Source organism: Rutilus rutilus (assembly GCF_951802725.1).
Source record: "Rutilus rutilus genome assembly, chromosome: 14".
Lineage (NCBI taxonomy): Eukaryota > Metazoa > Chordata > Actinopteri > Cypriniformes > Leuciscidae > Rutilus > Rutilus rutilus.
Genome location: NC_140219.1, coordinates 37721319 through 37748275, shown reverse-complemented (window position 1 = coordinate 37748275; position 26957 = coordinate 37721319). Strand labels below are relative to the sequence as shown.

The following is a 26957-nucleotide window of genomic DNA, read 5'->3' as shown; positions in this document are numbered from 1 at the left end:
GTGCCTTCGACATCAGCTACTCTGCCAGCTCCTTCATATACGGTTCAGTCGCCATTTCAAGTTGTTCCTTCTCCACCCGACTTCTTCAAACTTCAATCTCTCACCGGCAGCTCCAGCTCAAGTTTTCGGTAGGCGTTTTGTTTCACCCGCCGCCGTAACGGTGTCTACCCATCTAAGAGCTAACATCGTCCAAGCTAAGGACATTAACTTGACTACTGTACTGCTTCCTTCGCCTGCAGCTGACAGGAAAATGGTGGACTGTGGCGACGTGGCAGTCCTACTCAAAACGTCCGATTCCCCGTTTGCAACGCAATCTTACGTTTGGCGATTACGTTAGCATTTACAGAGACATTTTGTGCCAGGTTTATCCAGAAAGAAGGGGAGAGTTAGATCTCTATCTTGCTATGTTAGCGGACTTCAACCAAAGATACGGGGGCACTTTATTTTATGAATACCACAAGTCATTCTCCGCGAAATCTGCTTCCTTCATTACTCTTTATAACTCAAGACTAGGCTGGTCAGTTACAGACACTGAACTGCTCGTCCGTCATTTCGGCACCCAAAATACTTTGGTTTGTGCTATTTGTAGCACAAACCAACTACGTCGAACGTGACTGAACTGAAAGGGAACATCTCGGTTACGGATGTAACCCTCGTTTCCTGAAGGAAGGAACGGAGACGTAGTCTTGTCACCACTAGTGCTGGATCACCGCTGACCCCGGGCTGACTCGGCTTCTCAGCGAAAGACAAGCGGTGCGTGCATCCTGTTGTAGATTTTTCCCTATCTCGCTCCTACTCTAAGTCTACCTGGGTCGTCTCCAATCGACGTTTAATATATAGTCTACCTCTCTAAACTAACTCACCTGCTGCGCAGCAGAAATTAACAGACAGACTTCAGATAATGTCCTTCAAATGCTTTAATCACGGCCGGAAGAGTTCCCGAGCTGTTCTCAGGGAATCTCTCCCAAGAAGCAAGGCCGGAGGATAGGGGGTATGGCAAAATGATATGAATTTGATTGGTTCTTCATATGCAAACCCTTCTGTTACTAGGTAAAGCAAACTTTGATTTAATGATTGCTTTATTGTTAACCACAAGGTCATCTGTTTAGTTTCATTTCCCATATTTGTTATTTATACATACACATACTCAAGTCTTCTGAAAGGGCACACACACATAGCCAAAGAACAGAACATTTTAGTACATTGTGTTTCAGAGTGTTAGTTTTGTTAGGCCTAAAAAGGGAAGTAAGGTTAGATACGTAGTTAATATTAGTTTGATATACAGTTGACTATTTTATTCATTAAAAATCCACCACAGTCCGCTTCCGTGTTTATACCTGCGGGGCGGAGCGCGAGATGCAAATCTCACACGCCAAAGTGCATTGGCTCGTTATTTCAATACTCGAAGATGACAGGCTCCCTCTAAGCGTGATCCCAATCAGTCGGCGTTCTTGAGCTTCACAACCAGAGAATCTTTTTTGCCATTGTGGATATACAAGAAAACTTTTGTTTCCAGTTCATTATTAACTATATATATAAAGACTTTGAGCTTTATTTCAAGGATGTTTTGTTTGGGTGTTTCAGTTTTGAGAAGCAATATGAAAATGTTTATTTTCTTTGCGACATAATTATTTTGCTTTCAAAATATTATATCCACAAATCTAAAACGGTGAAAGTTGGCCCAAATTTGTCTCACTTTCAAGAAGATGTTAAGACCTGCTGTAACAAAAAAGCTACTAAAACGTTCAATATATGCTCACTCTTTGGTGTTTTTGTATAATCTTTATATAATATTGTCAATATTGTTTTGTGGTGAGGATTGCTGTGTTTATGTGATCTGTGTAATCGACATTTCCTTGTTTATTTATTTATTTATTTTTCTCTATTTATGTGACACACCCCTGGTAAGGTTCTCTCACAGTTATGAACAAACATATAACGTTAATAAATGGTTCATTCAAAGTTGGCTGGTCTTTAATAAAGTGTTATTTCGTGGGATTTCTTTTTTGTGAAATGTTAATTTGATGTTCAGCTAACATAACTTCTTTCAAAACGTTCAAAGAGCATTCAAAAGCAACAATTCTATAATGTTTCTAAATTGAAAAAATAAATAAATGTATATCCTTAATGCTCTCATAACCAAGAAAAAAAAAAAAAAAAAAAATGGAAATGTTCAGAGAACATTCAGAAATAACATTCAAAACGTTTAATAAGCACGCTAGCAAAACATTCTTACAAGACAACATATCTTCATCAGTCAGACAGCAATCACAGACAGACAGATTTAGTCGACTCCACTGCACGTATAAAAATTCCCTTTATTTGGAGTAATACTGATATGTGTGTAATAACAGCTCTGTTGGAAGGGTTGAGGATGACGAGCTTCATGCAGTGTCCAGCAGAGGCTCTCACAACCAACACCACTCAACCCAGTGTTTCATACAGCAGCACAACATTCATTTGCAGACATTTCTCAATGTAGCTTTTTGATTTTTTTTTTTTACAAACAACAATTTTTTTTAATCAACAATTGCACAATTTAAGAAAAAGGTATAAAACAGGTCATAATGTTCTATCCCGGCTAACAGAGTGCTCTGGCAAGGTTCTCTTAAACTTATGAACATCCTTCCTGTAACAATGAATAGACTGTCATTTGTTCTCAAAACATTAGCACAAAAAAAATTCAACATTTTTGAATGTTGACAATACAGAGCACATTCAAAAGTAACATTCCCATAATGATTGAAGAACGATACAATGTTCCCTTTACGTTCACATAACCAAGACAAAAACAGTGTTAGAACAAGCAAAAAACATTGAGAAATAATGTGACTTAATGGGAGTGTTAGCTAAATGTCCTTAGAATATATTTGTGTTAGTTGGGATGTTATTATGAAGGAATTGTTCTTTTTCTCACAGGTGTTTTACCCCTGTTTTGAATTACAGTCCACATTGCATTGTATTGTGTTTTAGGGTTAAATGTCAGTAAACAACCTGGCAGAAGATTAGCGGTATCTTTTTTCTTACAGTGTGTAATATTCTGTGTGAACGTGCCTGATCGCACTGCTAGATCCAACAGTAATACACATGATAAGTGAGTGAAGAGGGTGGAGGTTTCCTGATGTGTTAGCACAGATTACTCACATCTGCAGAACAGGACACTCAAAGCTTAGTCACATATTTCTTTCCATTATACGTCGTTTCCTGAAGTTTTGTAAAGTAAACCTAACCAGTAACAGAAAGCATTTGTAAAGGTCAGAGGTCAGGTTGATGTTCCCTTCAGTGTGAAGCGGTTCTCTGGGCCGCCAGACCCCGACAGTACAGGTAAACATACACAGGGTTGATGAAGGCCAGGAGACTCAGGACAGTCAGAGCGATGTTCACCTGGAGAAATCAGGGACAGTTCAATCAGCGCTGTTACTCTGAAACATGCTTTAAAGAGGATCAGTTCAGGCCTTTTACAGTCTTGATGATGTTTCAGGCTCTACTAGAACAGGTTTTCCTGCTTGAATGTTGATTATTTTCCTCATATTCTCCATTGTTGCAGTTCTCCTCTCTTCCCAGTCTGGGCTACAACGCCGTAACTCGCTGCTTCACTATCACAGTACGATGCATCGTTGAAGAAATCAACTAGCTAGTCACGACTGTTTCCTGAAACTATATTGTTGCAAATTGGTCGTTTAACCGCGTTGGTTATTACTTTTAATGAATCTGTTTGAGATCGAATTAATGCTAGATATTTTGGTATAAATTACGGATATGACATCTGAGCACTATTTCCCTTTTTTCTCAGATATTTTGCTTTATTTCCATTTTTAATCATAAGCTCGTTGTTACACACTAGACTAGAGCAAATTGAAAGTTCTGACTTTATTTCTCAGAATTGTGAGATATAAAGTCAGAATTGAGAGTTATAAAGTCAGAATTGAGAGATATAAAGTCAGAATTGTGAGATATAAAGTCAGAATTGTGAGATATAAAGTCAGAATTGAGAGTTATAAAGTCAGAATTGTGAGATATAAAGTCAGAATTGTGAGATATAAAGTCAGAATTGTGAGATATAAAGTCAGAATTGAGAGTTATAAAGTCAGAATTGAGTGATATAAAGTCAGAATTGAGTGATATAAAGTCAGAATTGTGAGATATAAAGTCAGAATTGAGAGATATAAAGTCAGAATTGTGAGATATAAAGTCAGAATTGAGAGATATAAAGTCAGAATTGTGAGATATAAAGTCAGAATTGAGAGATATAAAGTCAGAATTGTGAGATATAAAGTCAGAATTGTGAGATATAAAGTCAGAATTGTGAGATATAGTCAGAATTGTGAGATATAAAGTCAGAATTGAGTGATAAAGTCAGAATTGAGTGATATAAAGTCAGAATTGAGAGATATAAAGTCAGAATTGAGAGTTATAAAGTCAGAATTGAGTGATATAAAGTCAGAATTGTGAGATATAAAGTCAGAATTGAGAGATATAAAGTCAGAATTGTGAGATATAAAGTCAGAATTGTGAGATATAAAGTCAGAATTGTGAGATATAAAGTCAGAATTGAGAGATATAAAGTCAGAATTGAGATATAAAGTCAGAATTGAGTGATATAAAGTCAGAATTGAGAGTTATAAAGTCAGAATTGAGTGATATAAAGTCAGAATTGTGAGATATAAAGTCAGAATTGAGAGATATAAAGTCAGAATTGTGAGATATAAAGTCAGAATTGTGAGATATAAAGTCAGAATTGAGAGATATAAAGTCAGAATTGAGTGATAAAGTCAGAATTGAGTGATATAAAGTCAGAATTGAGAGATATAAAGCCAGAATTGTGAGATATAAAGTCAGAATTGAGAGTTATAAAGTCAGAATTGAGATATAAAGTCAGAATTGAGTGATATAAAGTCAGAATTGAGAGATATAAAGTCAGAATTGTGAGATATAAAGTCAGAATTGAGAGATATAAAGTCAGAATTGAGAGATATAAAGTCAGAATTGTGAGATATAAAGTCAGAATTGAGAGATATAAAGTCAGAATTGTGAGATATAAAGTCAGAATTGAGTGATATAAAGTCAGAATTGAGTGATATAAAGTCAGAATTGAGAGATATAAAGTCAGAATTGAGAGATATAAAGTCAGAATTGAGTGATATAAAGTCAGAATTGTGAGATATAAAGTCAGAATTGAGTGATATAAAGTCAGAATTGAGTGATATAAAGTCAGAATTGAGAGATATAAAGTCAGAATTGAGTGATATAAAGTCAGAATTGAGAGATATAAAGTCAGAATTGTGAGATATAAAGTCAGAATTGAGAGATATAAAGTCAGAATTGAGTGATATAAAGTCAGAATTGTGAGATATAAAGTCAGAATTGAGTGATATAAAGTCAGAATTGTGAGATATAAAGTCAGAATTGTGAGATATAAAGTCAGAATTGAGTGATATAAAGTCAGAATTGAGAGATATAAAGTCAGAATTGAGAGATATAAAGTCAGAATTGTGAGATATAAAGTCAGAATTGAGAGATATAAAGTCAGAATTGAGTGATATAAAGTCAGAATTGTGAGATATAAAGTCAGAATTGAGTGATATAAAGTCAGAATTGAGTGATATAAAGTCAGAATTGTGAGATATAAAGTCAGAATTGAGAGATATAAAGTCAGAATTGAGTGATATAAAGTCAGAATTGTGAGATATAAAGTCAGAATTGAGTGATATAAAGTCAGAATTGAGAGTTATAAAGTCAGAATTGAGAGATATAAAGTCAGAATTGAGAGATATAAAGTCAGAATTGTGAGATATAAAGTCAGAATTGAGAGATATAAAGTCAGAATTGAGTGATATAAAGTCAGAATTGTGAGATATAAAGTCAGAATTGAGTGATATAAAGTCAGAATTGTGAGATATAAAGTCAGAATTGAGAGATATAAAGTCAGAATTGAGAGATATAAAGTCAGAATTGAGAGATATAAAGTCAGAATTGTGAGAGAGATATAAAGTCAGAATTGTGAGATATAAAGTCAGAATTGAGAGATATAAAGTCAGAATTGTGAGATATAAAGTCAGAATTGAGTGATATAAAGTCAGAATTGTGAGATATAAAGTCAGAATTGTGAGATATAAAGTCAGAATTGAGAGATATAAAGTCAGAATTGAGAGTTATAAAGTCAGAATTGAGAGATATAAAGTCAGAATTGTGAGAGAGATATAAAGTCAGAATTGAGAGTTATAAAGTCAGAATTGAGAGTTATAAAGTCAGAATTGAGAGATATAAAGTCAGAATTGAGAGTTATAAAGTCAGAATTGAGAGTTATAAAGTCAGAATTGAGAGATATAAAGTCAGAATTGAGAGATATAAAGTCAGAATTGAGAGTTATAAAGTCAGAATTGAGAGATATAAAGTCAGAATTGAGAGTTATAAAGTCAGAATTGAGAGTTATAAAGTCAGAATTGAGTGATATAAAGTCAGAATTGAGAGTTATAAAGTCAGAATTGAGAGATATAAAGTCAGAATTGAGAGATATAAAGTCAGAATTGAGAGTTATAAAGTCAGAATTGAGTGAAGCCCCTCCTTCTGAAAAGCACACTGTGCTCTGATTGGTCGGCTGGAGCAGTGTGTTGTGATTGGTCGAGTGTGTTTGGGAAATGTCCCGCCCCTTACCATAACCGCCAGTTTAACACACTACTAACTAACTCAACCAGGCCCCGCCCCTTTATTCTGCGTATTAATTATTTAAATGAGGAATATTGTGATGTGTTCGTTCCCAGAAGAAACTCAAGACTACAATGGAGGCGTTTCAGGAGTTCAGAAACACTGACACTGATATAGAGAAGAACTGGAGCTTCTTCATGATCAAACAGGAACATTTCACACACTAAAGACAGATGAACATGGAGAAAAGCAGAAAAGGACCCCTTTAAATAAACAGTTCTTATGTTTTTTATCTGGACGGCTGTTTGACTGATGAAACTTGAACAGAAGAGACCAGTTTCAAAACCTCAGAAAAATGACAAATATGCTGAATCTACATCTGCCAAACAAATGCTGGGAGATTTTCTAAAGATCAACAGCTGTATGTTATTTTGAAGCTGCCTCCCATCTTTCCCTTCAAGAAGTATTTGGCAGACGTGATGTGGCTAATGTTGGAAAAACAAGTTTCAAGGAAAGCGTTAAGCCGCTGAAATAAAATAAACCCATTGGTAAAACATACTGTGTGTTTTTGTGCAATAACCGCTCGCTATCAAAGCCACAACATGATCTCCACTGGAGGATTATAATAGCAGTCGGGTAGTTTATGTTAGCATCTGTTATTGCGGTCAAATTGAATGTTTTCACAGGTTGTTTCAATAGGAATGAGGGCGAAAGATTTCACCGTGCTGATTTCACAACGGGCTCGAACTGGTCTCTCAGAGTCGCCGATAGAAAGCTGATGGTTTTAAAGTGACTTCTGTGTGAGCTGTGCTTCAAACATCTAAACTGTCGACAACAGAGTCCTTTACCCATGTAATGTTGTAGATCAGTGCATGATCAGGACAGTGGATAGTGTTGAGATCTTACGTAAAGAGGGTCTCCACCCAGTGGTCCTTTAATGAGAGCTAAGCAGGGATACTGGAGCAGCGAGAACACAGCGGAGAGAGCCATCACTGCTCCATACAGCTTCCCAAAGTGTGCCGGCGGGAACCTGGAACACATTTACACACGAACAACTCAAACCTGGAACGCAGCCAGTATATTTTTATCATGACTATATGATATCTTTCTGGAAACTTTAGCCGATATATCCGTCCTCCAGGTTTGGAACGGCGTGAGCGTGATTAAATGATGATTAAATGATGATTACAGGAGGAGCTGTTCCTCTAATGTGAAGAAGACTCACGCCATGCTGATGAAGGCAGCGTTTCCCCCGTAGAGGAAGGATCTGTTGAGCACTTGGAGGATGAAGGTGAGGTATTGTAGAGGAAGGTAAGGGGTGGCGGCACACACTGAGAACAACACACACTGCAGCGCCGTCAGAGACAGGGACAAGATGGCCGCCCTCAGGTCTGCTTCCCGCTCACTCTGGCCTGCAGAACACAGTAAAGGGAAGCGAAAAGGCTGTGGTTTGAGGCCCGTGTTCACAAGATAAGTTAAAGAGAAGCGGGTAGTCACGACAGGAATATAGTCAGACCAAACTTTCACTGAGTGTTTGGCATGCTAATGGATATGACAATGTTAATGTGTGTGGTCTTGGTGGAATCGATCTGTTACGCTGAACAAGTACAGAACTTACAGTACAAACTCGACATGCCCACGCAATATAGCGTTTTCACTTTGTATTCATATTTTCAGGAATCAAAATGTCTCATAAAAAATCATTTATACTGTGTGAGAAATGAAGTGACAACATTTTTTTTATTAAATAACTGGGTGATATATTATTATTGAACAAGCAAAATGTTTCAATATCTAATACTACTTAAATAGTGATTCAAACTGTATACATTTTTTTAGTTTTCTCTTAAATTCTTTATGGACACCCTTGCACCAGTGTTATTTTAGCATCATCTTTATATACTATGTAATGACTGGACCAATCAGACACCGAAATTATTCTTCATATTTAATGAACTATCCGGCAAACCCACTCTCCCCAACAACTGTGGTTATAGTTCTGTGTGATGGACCATCCCTCGAAACTGCGGATCACAGGCAGGAGAAGAAAAAATGCAGAGATTTGCTCTAAACTCATTATTAATCAGGCCATAGTAAAGACGCATAAAGCAGACTCTTCTGCATTCATTTATAGACAAGCTCTTCTATAAATGAACGTGCATCCCAGGGCATTGTGTGTATGATTATTATTATGTTATGACACAGGCGTAATTTTCTATGGGAACAGGGGGGACATGTCCCCCTCACTTTTCAAAATCCCGTTATTTCTTGGATTTTGCATCACCATAGTCCCTAAATGTATGTAAATGCAGGAAATTGGATTCAAATCGAAAAGATTTTCCCAGATTTTGTGTCCCCCCCCCACTTCTCAAACCAAAGTTACACCCTTGTGTTATTATGTATACTGTCTCTTGCATTGTATTTTGTTTTATGCATGCTTTATGAGAGAACTACTGCTTTATGTAACCCCACCTATATCGTGTCTCCTATCTAATTAATACTCATTTAACGACTCACACTTTAGTGGACTTCACCTCCTCATAGTTCTTTTTCTAATTGGAGTATAAATGGATTCATGATTTAGTTAATAAAATTTGTGCACAATACTTAAAGACTTTTAACATCATTTTAGCTCAAAACTCACTTTCATACAGTAGCAAGTGTTTGAAATAACTTCCGATGTGGATTCTGATCACCATATAAGGCAGAAACACTTGCAATGCAAAACACTATGCGCGCTATTACCACTACCATAGGAAACATGGTAAATATGGTTTGAAATCTTTAGTAAACAACAAAAATGCCAGCAAACAGTTGCTTTTATCATGTTAGTTTTGGAATCTGGCTAGTTTCCAGTGATTTCTTTCACTGCAGAGACAGTTTTGGGCTCGGCGCTCCAGACCCGAGGCTATTAGCCCCGCCCCGCCTGTCTAAAGCTCTGCTCGCACTGGCCCGACAGTGGAGAAACAGTGTGTTTTGGGCTCGGTGCTCCAGACCCGAGGCTATTAGCCCCGCCCCGCCTGTTTAAAGCTCTGCTCGCACTGGCCCGACAGTGGAGAAACAGTGTGTTTTGGGCTCGGCGCTCCAGACCCGAGGCTATTAGCCCCGCCCCGCCTGTTTAAAGCTCTGCTCGCATTGGCCCGACAGTGGAGAAACAGTGTGTTTTGGGCTCGGCGCTCCAGACCCGAGGCTATTAGCCCCGCCCCGCCTGTTTAAAGCTCTGCTCGCACTGGCCCAACAGTGGAGAAACAGTGTGTTTTGGGCTCAGCGCTCCAGACCCGAGGCTATTAGCCCCGCCCCGCCCGTTTAAAGCTCTGCTCGCATTGGCCCGACAGTGGAGAAACAGTGTGTTTTGGGCTCGGCGCTCCAGACCCGAGGCTATTAGCCCCGCCCCGCCTGTTTAAAGCTCTGCTCGCATTGGCCCGACAGTGGAGAAACAGTGTGTTTTGGGCTCGGCGCTCCAGACCCGAGGCTATTAGCCCCGCCCCGCCTGTTTAAAGCTCTGCTCGCACTGGCCCAACAGTGGAGAAACAGTGTGTTTTGGGCTCGGCACTCCAGACCCGAGGCTATTAGCCCCGCCCCGCCTGTTTAAAGCTCTGCTCGCATTGGCCCGACAGTGGAGAAACAGTGTGTTTTGGGCTCGGCGCTCCAGACCCGAGGCTATTAGCCCCGCCCCGCCCGTTTAAAGCTCTGCTCGCACTGGCCCGACAGTGGAGAAACAGTGTGTTTTGGGCTCGGCGCTCCAGACCCGAGGCTATTAGCCCCGCCCCGCCCGTTTAAAGCTCTCCTCGCATTGGCCCGACAGTGGAGAAACAGTGTGTTTTGGGCTCGGCGCTCCAGACCCGAGGCTATTAGCCCCGCCCCGCCCGTTTAAAGCTCTGCTCGCACTGGCCCGACAGTGGAGAAACAGTGTGTTTTGGGCTCGGCGCTCCAGACCCGAGGCTATTAGCCCCGCCCATCCTGTTTAAAGCTCTGCTCGCAGTGTGTTTCAAGTTAAAATATTATAAAATATTAAATATAGTAATTGTATGTGCTTTTGTCATTTTTTATTAGTGTTTTATAAGTACTATTTCAGTTTGATTTATCATTAGTAGTTCAGTTTTAGCTGTTATTTATATCCATTTAGTAATTTTATTGTAGTTTTAACTTCAACTACACTTAAAAATTTTGCCTTGAGAAGTTTTGCGATCTGATATTCTCATTTTATTTCAGCTTTATTTCAATAAAAAAAATAAGTTTAAGATGAACTATCCCTTAATCAGAAATCAGAAAGTTTGTTTAGAAACTTTAATTTAATAAATGGTCTTTTTGGACAAGAAAGTGTGTTTCCTACAGTGTTTTTATGTACACTGAATACCTGTAAAGAGATGAGAGCAATGTGTGCATGTGTCTGTGCTGACCTGCTTCTCTCTGCTTTCCCTTGTGTCGGTCCATGATGAGGCCGTTCCAGGGGGCGCACAGGATCCCACACAGCTGAGTGAACGCAAACGCATTCGTATATCTGCTGACTGTGGACAACAATAAGAACACTGAGTGAAAACAGCATTCAGTCTCATGATGCAGGATGAGCCTGTTTGCATGTCTATATCTAAACATACTGCTCAAAGGGATTCACCTGATTCACAGAAAGAGCAGGGCGTGAGGATAATACAGTATGTGTGTGTGTGTGTGTGTGTACCGAGGCTTGGTTCTCCTGCAGCCAGATGATTCAGCATTGGGTTTAAGGTCCCGATGAACAAGTAGTGTCTCAGCTGCATCACAGAAAGCCACAGCAAATGCCACCAGAAGAACCAGGAAAGGAAACAGCTCTTGAAACTACGCTCTGACAAAAACATACACACATAGGGTTAACACACTTCACAAGATACACTTCACAATCAAACAAACAATAATGTGGCCAGGTGAGGATCTGAATGTCTTTTTACAGCACAGAGTGTTTCAAAGCAGCTTTACAGAGATAACAGGAAAATAATGCAACAAAGTTTGTTTCCAGAAAACAATAGCGTCACAGTCCAGATTAAATAAGTTCAGTGATGCTTCATTTTTGTTGTAAAAAAGTTTCATTTATATATATAACCGCTCTGGAGAAAACAGTGATGCCAATGTTACCGTGTTATCACTAAAAGTAACACATGACATGATTGTTCATGAATAAAACAGTTTATGGCAAATAAAAAAACAGCCACAAAAAACAATGTGACAATTTGTCAGGTACTGTATTATGGGATGGTGTTTTGGTGCCTGTATATAAGCACTGAAGCTGCTGTAGCCCCTACTGTAATTGTGAGTTTTCTTATTATCTTCCATGGCATCCTTATGAACCGTAAGTAGGAAAATAATGAAATTGAAATACTAATGGTAATGAAAAGTAATCTTACCAACTTTGAGGTCTCTAGGATCAACTCTATAGCGCCACCACCCATTCAATAGCGGTCATTACAGTAGTGGCCATTTTGAAAAGTACAGTATTCCATTTTTTCGCTACTCAAACATTTGCTCTGACGATCACTGGACCGAGCAACACAGAAACTACAGAATTTTGATATTCCTTTTTGTTCAAAGGTTATGATTATGCGAAGGTAACAATGTTGACTCAAAATTAGATTAGATGCTGTATCTCGGCTGTAACTTTGATCTACCGAAATGAAACTCTGAACGCTTCATCTGCACCATGATCTGAAGGTACCTGAGATGTTTGAACACAGCGCCACCTAGTGTTCCAGAGATTTAAGGATTTGTGCAAAAATGCCTATTACTTGTTTACTTAATTTGTTTTCTTTGTGTCATTATGTTCCTTGCCTATGCCGATATTGACAATATCTCATTTGTAATTTTCCATTAATCTGCCTATACGGCATATTGAAGATGAAAAACAGTTGTTTCGCTACTCCTCACACAAATCTTGTCCAGTTTTGTTCTAAATTGTCTCAGATGATCTTTAGACCAAGCCGCTCAGAAATGACTAAACATGTTTGATATTTACTCTATACTCTAAATACCTTTCTAAAGTTGACCGTCCCTGCATTTGTTGTCCTATACTAAATAGCTTAGCATGCTAATTGGTTAGCATGCTATATTGTGTCCATTCTTTCTAATGTGGTCATAAGCTACATTTGTGGCTAAGTTAGCTTTGCATGCTAACCAGTTAACATGCTAACTGACGCGTTTGTGGACTCTGAAACCTCTCTTCAGTAACACGGCAACGAGTGTCCTCTGTGGCGTATCATTATAAGCAACAAGCTCTGTACTGTAAACTGTGGACTGTAAAAACTGTTTTCTGTAACAATTACAGACATTTGTACAGTGTAGTTATGTTACATTGTTGTTTTTATATAGAATTTTGTGCTAAAAATGGGTGGTCTATCTCTACAGTGATCCTTATACTGCACAGGCGTATAGCACAAATAGCACATGTAACTAGCGTGTTTAATGTTGAACTCTTGCCTACCCGTCGTGTCTGTGGTTTGGCCTTGGGCAGACGTCTCTTTAAATGCCATTTCCTCCTCACCGTTAGAAGTCTGGATGTTCTTCTCTTCAATCTTTGCAATGGCATAATCCCGGGTTACTCCACAGTTCACCCTGTTGGTGTAAATAAGAAACAGTCACAGGCAAAGCATTGTTGGAGGAAAGATATAGGGTGCAGACAGTGAAGTATAAAGCATAGAGCATAAAGTAATCTGTTCAAAGCTACTAGTATTCTGAAGAAGAAAAAAGCAAAGCCCAAAGAAACCGAGTAGACAATATGAAACACTAGCCACGTTTCCATTACGCTTCAAATTGCGAATTGAAAATACGCCCAATGGAAACACGTCAATTTCGCAACAACTCCCATATATCGCAAATAAAGTCTTTACGCTCGCATGAGGAGGTTTTTCAGGCAATTCGAAAAAGGAATATTTCGCAAAACTGCAATGGAAACAGTGACACGGTGTGTTTGGACAGAAGACGAGACAGAGTTCTTTATTAAACTCATAAAAGACAAAAGATTCACAGGAATACTGGATTCTAAACAACAAAGAAATGCCACAATTTATCAAGACTTTTAAGCAGATCTGAGGGAGAAACCCTTCATACGAGCCGCTCACAGTATAACGGTCTTTCCTTGCTATTAATGCTAGAATAACACGTCAACGTCTCCTTCCATCATTACTGATGTCCAGTGCGGTGGCTGGGATATACATAAAACTACCAACATCAGTTGCCATGATTTTTTGAAGGACTTATCGCGAGAGGAAAAAACAATGTTTTAGCGCACATAACATTGGTTAATGGAAACTACGTCATTTCGCAATGAATTTTATCGACATTTAGAAAATATCGCAAAAGTTTTGCGCAAATCTATAATGGAAACGCGCCTACTGAGACAGTCTGCTTGAGGTTTCCCAGCCGGTGAAGTTCTGGTGTTATTTACAGCTTATATAGAGATGTAAAGATGTCTCTGGTGTTCTCCAGGAGGAGGCAGTGGACTGGAGCCGATCAGCAGAGGGACTGAGCGTGTGGTTTACATGTTTCTGGAGGGATAGGGACTGAGGGCCCTATCTTGCACCCAGCGCAATTGACTTTGTATACCGACGCATGTATCATTCCTATTTTGCACCCGCGCACAGCGGACTTTACCCTCCACAGACGCACGCCTGTAAACTAGGGAATGAACTTGCGCTCCCGGGGCGGTTCAGCGAAAAGAGGAGGCGTGTTCCGGCACAAACGTTCCCTGGTGCTATTTTGCAGTTTCAGAAAACAATTCCGCCACTGACCAGGAGAAACCTCGTCTAAAGTCAGTGGCGCGTTCAGATGCTATTTTAAGGGCGCATGCTTGGCCATAATCAATATAGTGTGTGCACAACGCACATACACTTTGATTCTCTCATCTACATAGAAGCAGCAGTTTTCATTTTTAGAAAACCATACATTACAAGGAAAAATATTAACACACGAGGGAAATCATTGTTGTGTCCATGAAGATGTGAAAAATAGGCATAAATCTAGCTTACACATTTGCCCAAATTATTATACGCCTGTTTAACCGAAGCTAATTTGGGTGTGTTTCTCCATCACCAATGTAACTTCTCTGTGTTTTACGGCCCTGACGAGAACGCCGGTCTCCTCGGCTGTGAACCGCTCCTGGCAAATCCGCCGTTATAATAGCAATCCGCCATGGAACAAGCACGCCTGCTCTTAAAGGGAATGTGAGATGTCGCTCTGATTGGTTTATTTCACGTTACGCCCAAACCACACCTATGAGTAATGAAGCTACTTCAGACCAACACATTTTAGATTTGCATCGGGCGCAAGAGTCATTTATCCCGCCGGTATAATAGCAGCAGCGCCAAAGACCCGCCCACAAAGTTACTTGCGTTTCGCGCTTGATACTTGCGTTTCAGATCGTTAAAATAGGGCCCTGAGTGTTTCTGAAGGAATAGGGACTGAGCGTGTGGTTTACCCGTAGCTGTAACCCTCCGGCAGCGGGTACGGGATGTGCGTTCGAGGCATCAGCACAAAGGTGCGGAACAGATGAAACACACTACAGCAGGACAAGAAGAGAAAAGACCATCGCAGAGGCACGCCGTCCTCAAACAGCAACTGAAAGACAGAGATCGGACCATCACGATTCAAGGCCTTTCTAATCGACATCAGTCATCTCATCTCAGCATAATCATCCGATGTGTGGCTTTCATTTGCCTCTTACTTTGACGATGAGGAAGACCGCAGAGGAAGAGTCGAAGGCTCCGTTATACAGAGTGATTATAGTGGAGCGGTGAGCGCCGAAGAGATTCGCCACCTAGAGACAGATGAGGACATCATGAAGAGGACATTACATGTGGGTTCATCGTTTATGTTAAAGGGTCATATAATGGAAAACGCGAAAAAGACAGTTAATATTCAGTGATATTCTTGATTTGAAGCTGCTTTGAAACACTATGTACTGTATAACTGACTTGACTATTTCTTGGTCTTGAAATAAAAGAGATGGATGCGATCTAATAACACCAAACTCCAGCTTTTCAAAGAGGTTGTACAGTATTAAACAAACCAGCGACCTCCCAACCTGATGTTTGGGGTCGTAACAACCAAAAGCACCCTCATATTCTGATATTAATATTCAGTAACACTTTGTTTTGATGGTCCCCCAACAGATATTCTACTAACTATAAGTAACTTTGCAACTACATACTAATAGTTAGTAAAATGTCTAAAGTGGACTATGGAAATAAAGTGTTCAGAAAGGTTTGAAGAGTGTTGTGGGATCTTCAGTACCTGCATGTTGGTCATCAGGAACAGGATTCCTCCCACAGCGATGAAGGACAGAGCGGGGAAGAGGAGGACAGAGCTCACTGCAGGAGGGAACAGCACTCATCATACACACACACACTCAACTAGCAATACACTAAAGGTCAAATAAAGATAAAAACGCTCTTTACCAGGAGTGGAAAAGGCTATTAACAACATCCCTGCAGTGTAAACCGATCTGTAAAGTAAAACATAACACAGTGAGAATAGTGTTTTCTCAGCCCTGTCTGTCTGTGGAACATGTGGATTGTGTTATAACTGATTACAGACTGAGATTTATGAGCTGAGATAGAAAGTGGTCACACAAATATTTGGACACTTAAGCTTCTCATATAAAAGGATTACAGCTGTTTGAAAGCTTGGGGTCAATATTGTTTTTTAAGACACTAATACTTTTATTAGCAAGGATGAAGACTTTTTTATGACAATGAAGACAATGAAAAAAAAAATGCTGTTCTATGTGTAGCAGGGTGGTTGAATACACCTATGGGAATGTCACACACCTGTGCTTAGTTTATTAATTCCCCTCCCTTTTAATTGGATATATAAAGGATGGGTTGTGGCCGCTTGGCATGCGTCTTGGTATCGCCCTTGTGACGTCATCCGTGGTTGCCGCAGGTGTGTGACTCGTTTGGGGTGAACCCGTGCTTCTTGTGCTGTGTAAGCGGTTGATGTGAACTTCTTTCGTTGCCAGGCTTATGGTGCGTTCACACCGAACGCGAATAGCGCGTCAGGCGCGAGTGATTTCGATGTTAAGTCAATGCAAAGAAACGTTACGCGCGTAAAAAATTCCTGCGGTGCGAATTGAGCGTCTAGCGCGTTATGCGCGAATGATTTTAGTGCTATTTGTGCATTCACGAGTTTGACGCGAATTCGCGTCTGCCGTCCGAGTTGAAAAATCTGAACTTCAGCGTCAATTCGCGCCGCGTTAACCAATCAGGAGCCTGCTTGCTGCTGTCACGTGGTGAAGTGACAGTTTATAATGTTATTTTATGTGTGGCCTCAATAAATTATTTTGTAATATGACTAAAATGCACAACAAAGCAAATCTTTCACATAAAAACTCGATTTCAATATATGAGAGATACTCATTTTGTATTGAATGCTATTTATTCCATATCTATTCTAGATTATATGAAACATTAATCTAATGTAAAGACAACAAACACAATTTAGTGTATAAAAACAAAACAAAAATCACAGGACAGGTTTCACTTTTGGAGGCTGGCTCCATTTATTATCAAAACAGCGCGGGCTCGTCAGGCAGCGACCACTCGAGGCCTAGGCCGAGGCCTTATACGGCCTACGCTGTCCTCGTCAGCGTCCTCACCGTTAGGTCCACCAAACCTAGCTCCTGTAGCAAATTGTGAAACTCCTGAAACCCTCCGGAGGGTCTGGTGGACCCGAGAACAGCGATGTCCCCTACGCAGCTGTTTCTGCTCTCCAGAGCATATACGAGCGGTGACTCTCTCGATTAATGCTAATGCTAATGCTCGATAAACATCTAAAAAAGATGGCCGCAAACGGGTTTCGAAACTTTCGCCTCTGACGTGCGTAAATTTCGCTTCAAACTTTTGTTTTTACACGCGTCAATTTCGCTCTTGACGCGCGAATTAACACAAAATGGTCAAGCGTATAACTAGACGCGGCAGGCGCGAATTTGACGCGCTATTCGCGTTTGGTGTGAACGCAGCATTAGACTGTAAGCTGGTTTCCCCGTCTGCTGTGTGCTGGCTGCCCTCTCCTCACAGGTATGAGTAGCCGTTTTTTATATAACAAGAAGAAATTGACCGGCTGGTTATTTTCCAATTTGGCAGCTGGCCCGGACCATGATGCCGATTGATGGTGTTCATTATTATAATGCCAATGTAGGAGTTTTTAACTTTGAAATTTCTAGCTATTTATTATTCAACATTGACGAACAAAATAAACTCTTCTACTTCTATGTATGTGACTCATGTCTTCTCACCCACCCACTCAATACGAACCTGTGAGCCCTTAGGGGTCTTAGCCCTATTTCCCCGGTTTTCCGGGGTGGCGTAGTCGATCATATATTGCCATTTCTGGCGTCTCTCTCGTTGAGAGTGTGGTAAACACCCCTCAACTTTCTCTACTCTCTCACACCGCAACGCTTCATATTCATCAAAGAATCCTGAACAAACACAGTTTCCACAACAATCTGAAGCAGCACAACTGTTTTCAACACTGATATTATTCATAAATGTTAATGAGCATCAAATCATCATTAGAATGATTGCTGAAGGATCATGTGACACTGAAGACTGGAGTAATGATGCTGAAAATTCAGCTTTGATCACAGGAATAGATTACACTTTACTATATATTCACATAGAAAAAGCACTTCAAAGATATGCTTAAAGTTTATGCTTAAACCATGCCTAAGTTTAGTTCAACATTAATCAAACCTATTACTAGAATTATTAACCAGTTGATTTCTCAGGGTAAATTTCCAAGTATCTGGAAGTATTGTTGTTCCAGTATTTAACAGTGGAGATGCAATTACAGGCCTATCAGTATCTTACCCACAGTATCAAACGTTGTTGAGAAATTAGTAGCTGAGCAAATGATCTGTCACATGAATAATAGTTTGGCTTTAGAGCTAATTATTCAAAGGAAACTGCTAATCGTTTTTTTTTATAGAAAATATTAAGTCTCTATTAGATAAAGGTGGTGTAATTGGAGCTGTGTTTCTTGGTCTTAAGAAAGCTTTTGATACTGTTAATCATCAAATCCTTATACCTAAGTTCTCTAGTTTATACTTATACACATAAGTGGATAGCATCAAACGTGTCAGATCGATCTCTGTGTGTTCAAGTAAGGAATCACCAATCAGCTGATGTATGTACATCCACTGGTGTTCCACAGGGATCTATCCTGGGTCCGATGTAAAAGTGGTCCGAGTGGTAGGAGGAGGAGGAGAGCGTTAGGGAATGGAGGAAGAGGTGAAGGAGGAGGACGAGGAAGGGGAAGGGCAAAGAGACAAGCACAGGGTTCCCACACCTTGGTTAAATTAGTATTTTTATGTAGATCATCATATAGACTAATGTGTTTCTCACATTATTTTTGTGGGTGGAGCTTGGTTCCTCTAGGGGGGGTCCGGGGGGGCAAGCCAAAATAAGAAAATTTTGTACATTTTAAATACAAAGTCACCCGAATCCACTGTTAAAAATAAATAATCCACCTGCAAACCGCCCTTAGATATCTGCATCTGATCATCACATTACAATTATTCAAATTCTTAGTGTTAAGCATGATAATATGGTAACATATCACACTGAAGTAGGCTGATTTAAAATGAACATTCATTTAAAATAAAAGTTCTTCTATTGGCAAAATTACACATTTCCTTAATAGCCTAAACAGAGGCTTTACTCCCTTCAAACTTAAATTGTCAATGTTTCATTACATCACTGTTTGAAAACACACATTTTTTGTACCTTTTATAAAGGGCATTTTACCCTTAATTTTATTAAATGTATCTCCATCTTTCATTTCAAATTCTTAAATTTGATCAATATATTCAATTAAAATAATAAGACACTAGGCTGTTACCAATCAAATTAAATAATTTACATTGAAAAATTATAACTGTATTAAATGAGATTATTTTAAATATTTTTGAATATACAAATAAGGAATGTTGAAAAGAATGATACTTTGAAACTAAACCGCCAGTAGGAGGCGGCAGGCGACCGTCTTAATGAGCGAGTCATTGAGTCATTCATTCAAACGATTCGTTCAAACGGCTGATTTATTCAGAATGAGGCAGTTTATGAACGGGTCATTGAATCTTTGACTCAACCGATTCCTTTAAAACACTGAATCATTCAGTAATGAAACGTGAGATGCGCGATGGTTCTGCTGTGATCTTTGTTTGGAACTATTTTCGCTGCTGAAACAGAACAAAAACAGTCATTGCGTCTAAAATGTAAGTGACTTAATTTTAACTGTTTGTTTATTGAACTGTTATGAAATCAGTCTCGGTTTCAATCTTGATGGCATTCAGGAAAACAGCTCTCTGGTCGTGTGTAGCCTAGGCTATATATTGTTTCTTAACTATAATATGTTATAAATAACTGCGCGATCCTCAACAGCGCAACATTGTTACCGTCGGTACATTAGGTAGGCCTACATTATTATCAACAATAGGCTATCAATCGCCACTTACATTAAGTGAAATTAAACAATCATCCTCACATTTTCGGTGATTCCCTGGTTATTTTTTATTTTTATATTAAAAATTGTTTTAATCAGGGCATTTGTCCGGTTGGGCAAGTAGTAGGCCTACAATTCTCTCTCACTTTTCCCTTCAAAAAAAAAAAAAAAACCACACGTGTCCCGGATACTCCAGCCCTGATATGTTTTCCTTGATGGGTTTTTTCCCTGAAGAGAATAACATTGTTGAAAACGAAAGTAAAAGAGTCACGCACGTTCATTGTGTTTTACTGTGATGAGAGTTCCATGTCTTTATTAAACTCAACACATTATAATGATTTATTTGTCACCCTCGATTAATTGGAATGGAAAGTTTGTATTACTTGGCAGCAGATCCCCGCAGCACTATCAGCAAACTATACGGTTTGAGAATGGACACAAGCGGTAACAGCAACAGAACCGTCACGGTGGGAAAAGTGTATCTGACCATGTGACTGTCTGTCCGAGTTTTGTCGCGAGCCGGAGGCGGCACGGAATTTGACGGAGGCGGCCGCCTCATAATTCTCTATGCAGGAAAAACCCTGAACGTAACGAGTAAATGCGCTTAACTAGTGTAAATCAAGCAAGCTAGTATAGGCCACATTAGGGGAACGGAGTGAATATGGAATTTTTTCCAGAAAACTTATTGTGCAAAATAAATTCAAGCACTTTTAAGGATGTGAAAAAAAGAAAAAGAAAAAGAATACTTTTTTTTTCAGATTCACAAACTTTCAAGGATTTCAAGGACCCGTGGGAACCCTGCAAGCAGTCTCGGATGAAATTGGTGCCACTCTAGTTGCCCATGCGTGTCCATGGTGTGACTATGAGGGAGACTGGGCAACGAGTTCAGCCAAACTTGAGTCGCTTCACCGATAAGAGTTTCTGAATGCTTCCATTTTGTAAAAGGAATGCGTCACAGTCACAGTAATCAGTACTTCTATTTCTGTAGGACACCGAGACGACGGAATGGAAGAAGCCTAGACCCTTCAGTTGATGTGTGTCAGGGGTGGATCAGGCACACTAGAGGATTCCCCCCCGCTGCCCTGGCTAGGGCCAATAAAGCCTGTGATTCTCTGGCCTGACCCTGACCAAAGACGGGATGGAGTCATTTGTTGTTGTTGTTGTTGTTGTTTGGTGTATTGTACTGTACAGTACATTAAGGAATAAAAAAAAAAAGTGCAAATGTATACATTTGTTGTGTCTTTTGTTGTTCATCAAGTGAAAAGGTTTTTGAGGGAGAGAACCACAAACAACATAACTTGCGGATTACCTTTTTCTGTAGTATTGATTTGAATTGATCTCAGCAGTGTGTAAGACTATGTTGTAGTGTGTGTGTGTGTGTGTGTGTGTGTGTTTTTGATGGCTTGTGTGTCATGTGTGTAGGGCAAAGTTTGGTTTTTCAGCAAGACTGAATGGTTTTGAGTGGAGAGATTCATTTTGACCTGAAAACAGAAAGTTTGGGGAAATGGGTGAGAAGTCACGGAGAGTTTCGAGAAATAGAGGCATCATTTTAAGAAATGTATTTAAAGGGGTGGTTGATTTTGATTTCCCTTTTTTAACTTTATTTAGGGTGTAATGTTGCTGTTTGAGCATAAACAACTTCTGCAAAGTTACAGCGCTCAAAGCTTCTACAAGTTGTCACTTCTTCTTAAATCTCTCCATCTTTGTCTAACTCCGGTTTGAACCAAAAAGGCTAAAAGGCTTACATTTTCAGTGCGTGTCTGTGTGAGGTAATCAGAGCTGCTAAAACAAACACACACACACACACACACACACACACACACACAAGAGATGTGCAGTTGGCGGTTACAGCCACAGACTCTGCGGATAAACCACGGATCGGGCGGATGATGTAACGGAAAAATAATATTTTAATTAAATTTGGGCGGGTGGCGGTTGAACCAATCAAATGATTGATGATCAAACAAATGATCAACCGGCGCTCTCTCCCCATGCAGTCAAAATGAACGGGAGTCTTCAGAACAGGCTCGTCCTAGTCGTCAACCTGACATAACAGTGCGTAGAGTTAATTAGCCTATAATATGAATGACTTGTTATTTTATTCGAGCTTTCTTTCTTTTTGCAAAAAAATAAAGTGCAATAGGCATGAATTAGTAGTAGGCTAAAGAGCAGCATGTTGAAACTATGTGCTAAATTGTGTTTTTATTACAATGAAAAAATTGTACAGTAGCCTAGTCAGGTAAGGTCAGGTTTGCAGATGTGCATTTTATTTAGGCTTTTTATTTATTTTTGTCCCTGTGTGCCGATCGGAGACGGAGTTCACTGCTGATGTTCTGGGGACACAACATAGCCAATAGGCTATACTATTAGGGCTTTAATTATCTTTGCTGCATTCCCATACACAAAAGAAATATATTTTCTGGATATGTTTTGGAATATATGCACATATTTGAAATTGGCCCAATAAATATATTTCATACTTATATTTCATATATTTTTGTTATATTTCAGAATATATTTCAATGTATTTTTTTCTGTACGGGTCCCCAAAAGTGTCAAAAATATATGTGGCATATATTCCAAATACATTGAAATATATTCTGAAATATAACAAAAATATATGAAATATAAGTATGAAATATATTTATTGGGCCAATTTCAAATATTTGCATATATTCCAAAACATATCCAGAAAATATATTTCAAATATAATTCTTTTGTGTATGGGTTGGATCAGTCTCCTTTCTAGAACAGGCAAGAGCATTCTAGCCTCGCGGCTCGCGTCAGCAGCGCCTTGCATCGCCCATAGACCTTAAAACCATCAGCTGATGGCGGGCGGGTGCGGCTTTGAAAATTGGTCAAAAAACGTTGGTGCGGACGGATGGCGGACGGATGATGAGTTTTGTGATGCGGTTGCGGGTGAAATAATAGCCCATCCACGCATCTCACACACACACAAGCTGTTGAATGCTCCGCCCCCTGTGCCGGGAGCAGCAGCTCATTTGCATTTAAAGGGACACAAACAAAACTATGTGTTTTTGCTCACCCTCAAAAAGTGACAATATTAACATGCTATAAAAATATCTGTGGGGTATTTTGAGGTAAAACTTCACACACACACTCTGGGGACATCAGAGACTTATTGAAATTACATCTTGTGAAAAGGGCATTATTGGACCCCTTTAAGCAATCGAGAAAAACTGTACTTTAAACTATTGTGTATATTTAATCATATATTCTGTTTTAGGGAGACTTGTGACGTTCTGTCCAGGGACTACAGATAACCGAAAACTGTCCCTGTAAAAAATAAACCCCCAAAAAACCCTAATAAACTTGTGTTTTGATTCAAAATGTGCTTGAGCTATCTTTGTAAACTCCACTTCGTTTTTATATTCTGTTTTCTAGCGCAGTGGCTTGGGCTCGTGTCCACATCCATTCATCAGTTCTGTCATCTCAATGCACCACAGATCCCAGTGTCCTGCCAGATCTCTCTCCTCCCTTCATCCCTCTATCACTCCTCTTTTTCTCACGGATTTGTCTATGCACCTCTCTCCTGATTTGCTTATGAGGCCTAAACAAGCAGTTCACATCCTTCAAACATTACTACAATCAAAATATTGCAATTTTGTCATAGTATACATGTCATAGTGTCATAGTATACTTAGCCTATATACAAGTCTTGAAAATAAGAGGATAGAGCAATATGTCCCTTGCAAAAAAAAAATTATACAGTGATATGATGGCATTCTGTAGTATTACATTTACCCTGGTGTGTACAAAATACCACTAGGATAGTTCACAGACTACCAGGTTATTACCCCAGCAAGCAATAGCCGTCATTTCACTGTGTATGTTAACTATAGACCCGATATAGTCCGGCTATGACCCAGCAAGCAATTTTACGTTTAAAAGACGTCTAATAGCCGTCCAAACAGAGCCCAGACGTCTAGGCTAAAACAAGGGAAAATTCGGGATTTCAGTGCAAATGTAATAGACGGCTAAACCATAGCCCGAGTATAGACTAGTCATCAATTAGATAAAGAAATGAAACGAGTGAAGAAATGAAACCAAACACCTTGTAATCACTGTTGACTTTGCTTACATTATGGAATATCATACATCTCGCAAGTTATTTTGGCAAAAACGACATGTAACCAATGTTATTTTGTCTAGAAGTGTGTTACTCACAGCCGGACTATAGCGGGTCTATAGTTAACCGAGACGGAGAAATGACGGCTATTGCTTGCTGGGGAGTAACACACTTCTAGCCATAATAACTTGTGAGATGCATGACGTCTATTAAATGTTCACTGACAGCCCAATGTTTTTAGCCTAGACGTCTGGGCTGTGTTTGGACGGCTATTTGTTGTGATATGGTGTGCAGGAACGCCACACACACGTAAACCGGACTCACATTCCCAGGAGCCTGGCGACGGTGGTCCCGAAGTGGTCGAACAGGAATCCGTTCGGGAGCGTGAGGAAGTTATTCATGAAGGATGCGATGGTGAAGACGAGGGAGAACTGCTCATCTTGACCTCTGCAATCTATCACACACAGATCCAGGGTTAACAGCACTACACATCAGGCACACGTGTGTGTGTGTGTGTGTGTGTGTGTGTGTGTGTGTGTGTGTGTTTACTGACCTCCAGATCCAGGGTAAACAGCACTACACATCAGGCACACGTGTGTGTGTGTGTTTACTGACCTTCAGATCTAGGGTTAACAGCACTACACATACATCAGGCACACACGTGTGTGTTCAACACATCCATCAGGCACACGTGTGTGTGTGTGTGTGTGTGTTTACTGACCTTCAACTGCAGTCCCGTTGACGGTGGCGTTCACACACAGACTGCTGAAGTATCCTTCGTTCTTGAGCACGAACACCAGCGTGGCCCACCCGAACACGGCCCCTGCGAAGCCCAGACACTCCAGCAGCCCTGAGCCCAGCGTGAGCCAGGAGCGAACCCTGCGCCCGTCCCGACAGCCCAACATCTCCACACACTGCTCAGGTCAGAGGTCACACGGCTCCTTCAGAAGACACACAGCCAGTCAGCCCAGAGAACCTCAGAGATGATCCAGAGACGTGAATGCACTGTTTACTGAGTCTTCAGATGACCACACACACACACACACACACACACTTCTCCCTCTCTCTCTCTCACACTGGAGCTTTATATGGTCCTCTGACATCTTTCCCTCCCATTTCTACTAATCCCTCCTTCCTTCCTTCTGGGATCTCTCAGCGGAAGAAAACTGGTGTGAGCATTCCAGGACGTTGACTTCTGCATCCGGCATTTCCGTTTTAAAGCAGCTTTACAGAGATAACAGGAGAATACTGCAACACTGTTTGTGTATCTCTCTCTCCCTCACTCCTCAAACCTTCACTCCATATAAATGAAGGTGACTTGACTTGACTTGACGCCTACATTCCTCATGAAAGAGGCTCTGAACAAAAATGCCACAAAACCAGAGTGTCTGAAAGACGTCGATTGAGAAATGCACTGATCCACAGCAGAAGACGAGCTGGCCTCTGGCCGTTCAACACAACAGAATGACGCTGCAATACCTCATGACTTATTTTACAGCCTAAAATAAGTCAAAGCAGAAGTTAAACGTGTGATTGGCATGAGACGCAGTATTTCTGATCCTCCCGTACGGTCTGTGCCATTCAGAGATGCAACCGTGTTCAGAAGAAGACAACTCTTAATTGCACTTTCACAGTCCCGATCACAAGACCAGCCAAGATTTGCTCTTCAGTGTGTGTGACCGTCTGCGTCAACGTCCTCAGAGACATGATCCGACACCAGTCTCGACAACACACAGGTCTACGCATCTACTGTAGTCTTTATACCGACTGCAATAAACGTTTAGATTTAATCACTGAAAAAACTCTCTCTCTCTCTCTTTCTCTCTCTACCTCTCTCTCTCTATCTCTCTCTCTCTCTACCTCTCTCTTTCTCTCTCTCGCTATCTCTCTCTCTCTACCTCTCTCTCTCTCTCTCTCTATTCAGCAAGGACGCATTAAATTGGTAAAAAGTGACATTTATAATTTTACCCAAAATATTTTTTTTCAAAATCTCTCTACCTCTCTCTCTCTACCTCTCTCTTTCTCTCTCTCTTTCTCTCTCTCGCTATCTCTCTCTCGCTATCTCTCTCTCTCTCTCTCTCTCTCTATTCAGCAAGGACGCATTAAATTGGTAAAAAGTGACATTTATAATTTTACCCAAAATATTTTTTTTCAAAATAAATTATCTTCCTTTGAACTTTCTATTCATCATAAAATAATTAAAAAAATGTACACAACTGTTTTCAACACGGATAATAAATGTTTCTTGAGCATCAGATCATCATATTAGAATGATTTCTGAAGGATCATGTGACACTGAAGACTGGAGTAATGATGCTGAACATTCAGCTTTGATCACAGGAATTAATTATATTTTTAAAATATATTCAAATAAAAAATAGTTACTTTTAATTGTAATAATAATTCACGATATCACTGTTTGTTTTGTATTTTTAATCAAATAAATGCAGCCTTGGTGAGCAGAAGAGACGTCTTTTAAAAACATTAAAAAACCTAACGTTACTGATCCCAAACTTTTGAACGACAGTATATCAATATATATATTTATTTATTACATGGCTTGGTTGAATTCCAATGTAGAATGCGGTGTTATTTCTTGATAACAGACCGTTGCCATGAAAAACAGAGCGTTGCTATGGACGCGGAACGGACTATTTTCTTTAGCGGAAGCAATACAATAGTTTTTAAATCAATAAACTCCTTTTTAAATCAATATTTTGTGTCAAATTATTTATTTATTTTGTAGGTAGCCATGTAA

At 39.8% G+C, this 26957-nt stretch overlaps 1 protein-coding gene across 1 annotated transcript; it reads right to left on the bottom strand.

Annotated features, from left to right (window-relative positions):
- Positions 1-2298: 2298 nt before the first annotated feature.
- Positions 2299-26038, bottom strand: slc43a3b (solute carrier family 43 member 3b). The gene is made up of 12 exons (XM_084429735.1): positions 24921-26038; positions 24524-24653; positions 16065-16111; positions 15901-15977; positions 15332-15424; positions 15086-15225; positions 13094-13224; positions 11324-11467; positions 11046-11153; positions 7871-8057; positions 7552-7675; positions 2299-3384 (listed from the first exon to the last, which is right to left on the bottom strand). Exons 1-12 carry the CDS (start codon positions 25102-25104, stop codon positions 3280-3282), a joined length of 1470 nt encoding a protein of 489 aa, XP_084285861.1. The 5' UTR covers positions 25105-26038; the 3' UTR covers positions 2299-3279.
- Between the last annotated feature and the right edge of the window lie 919 nt (positions 26039-26957).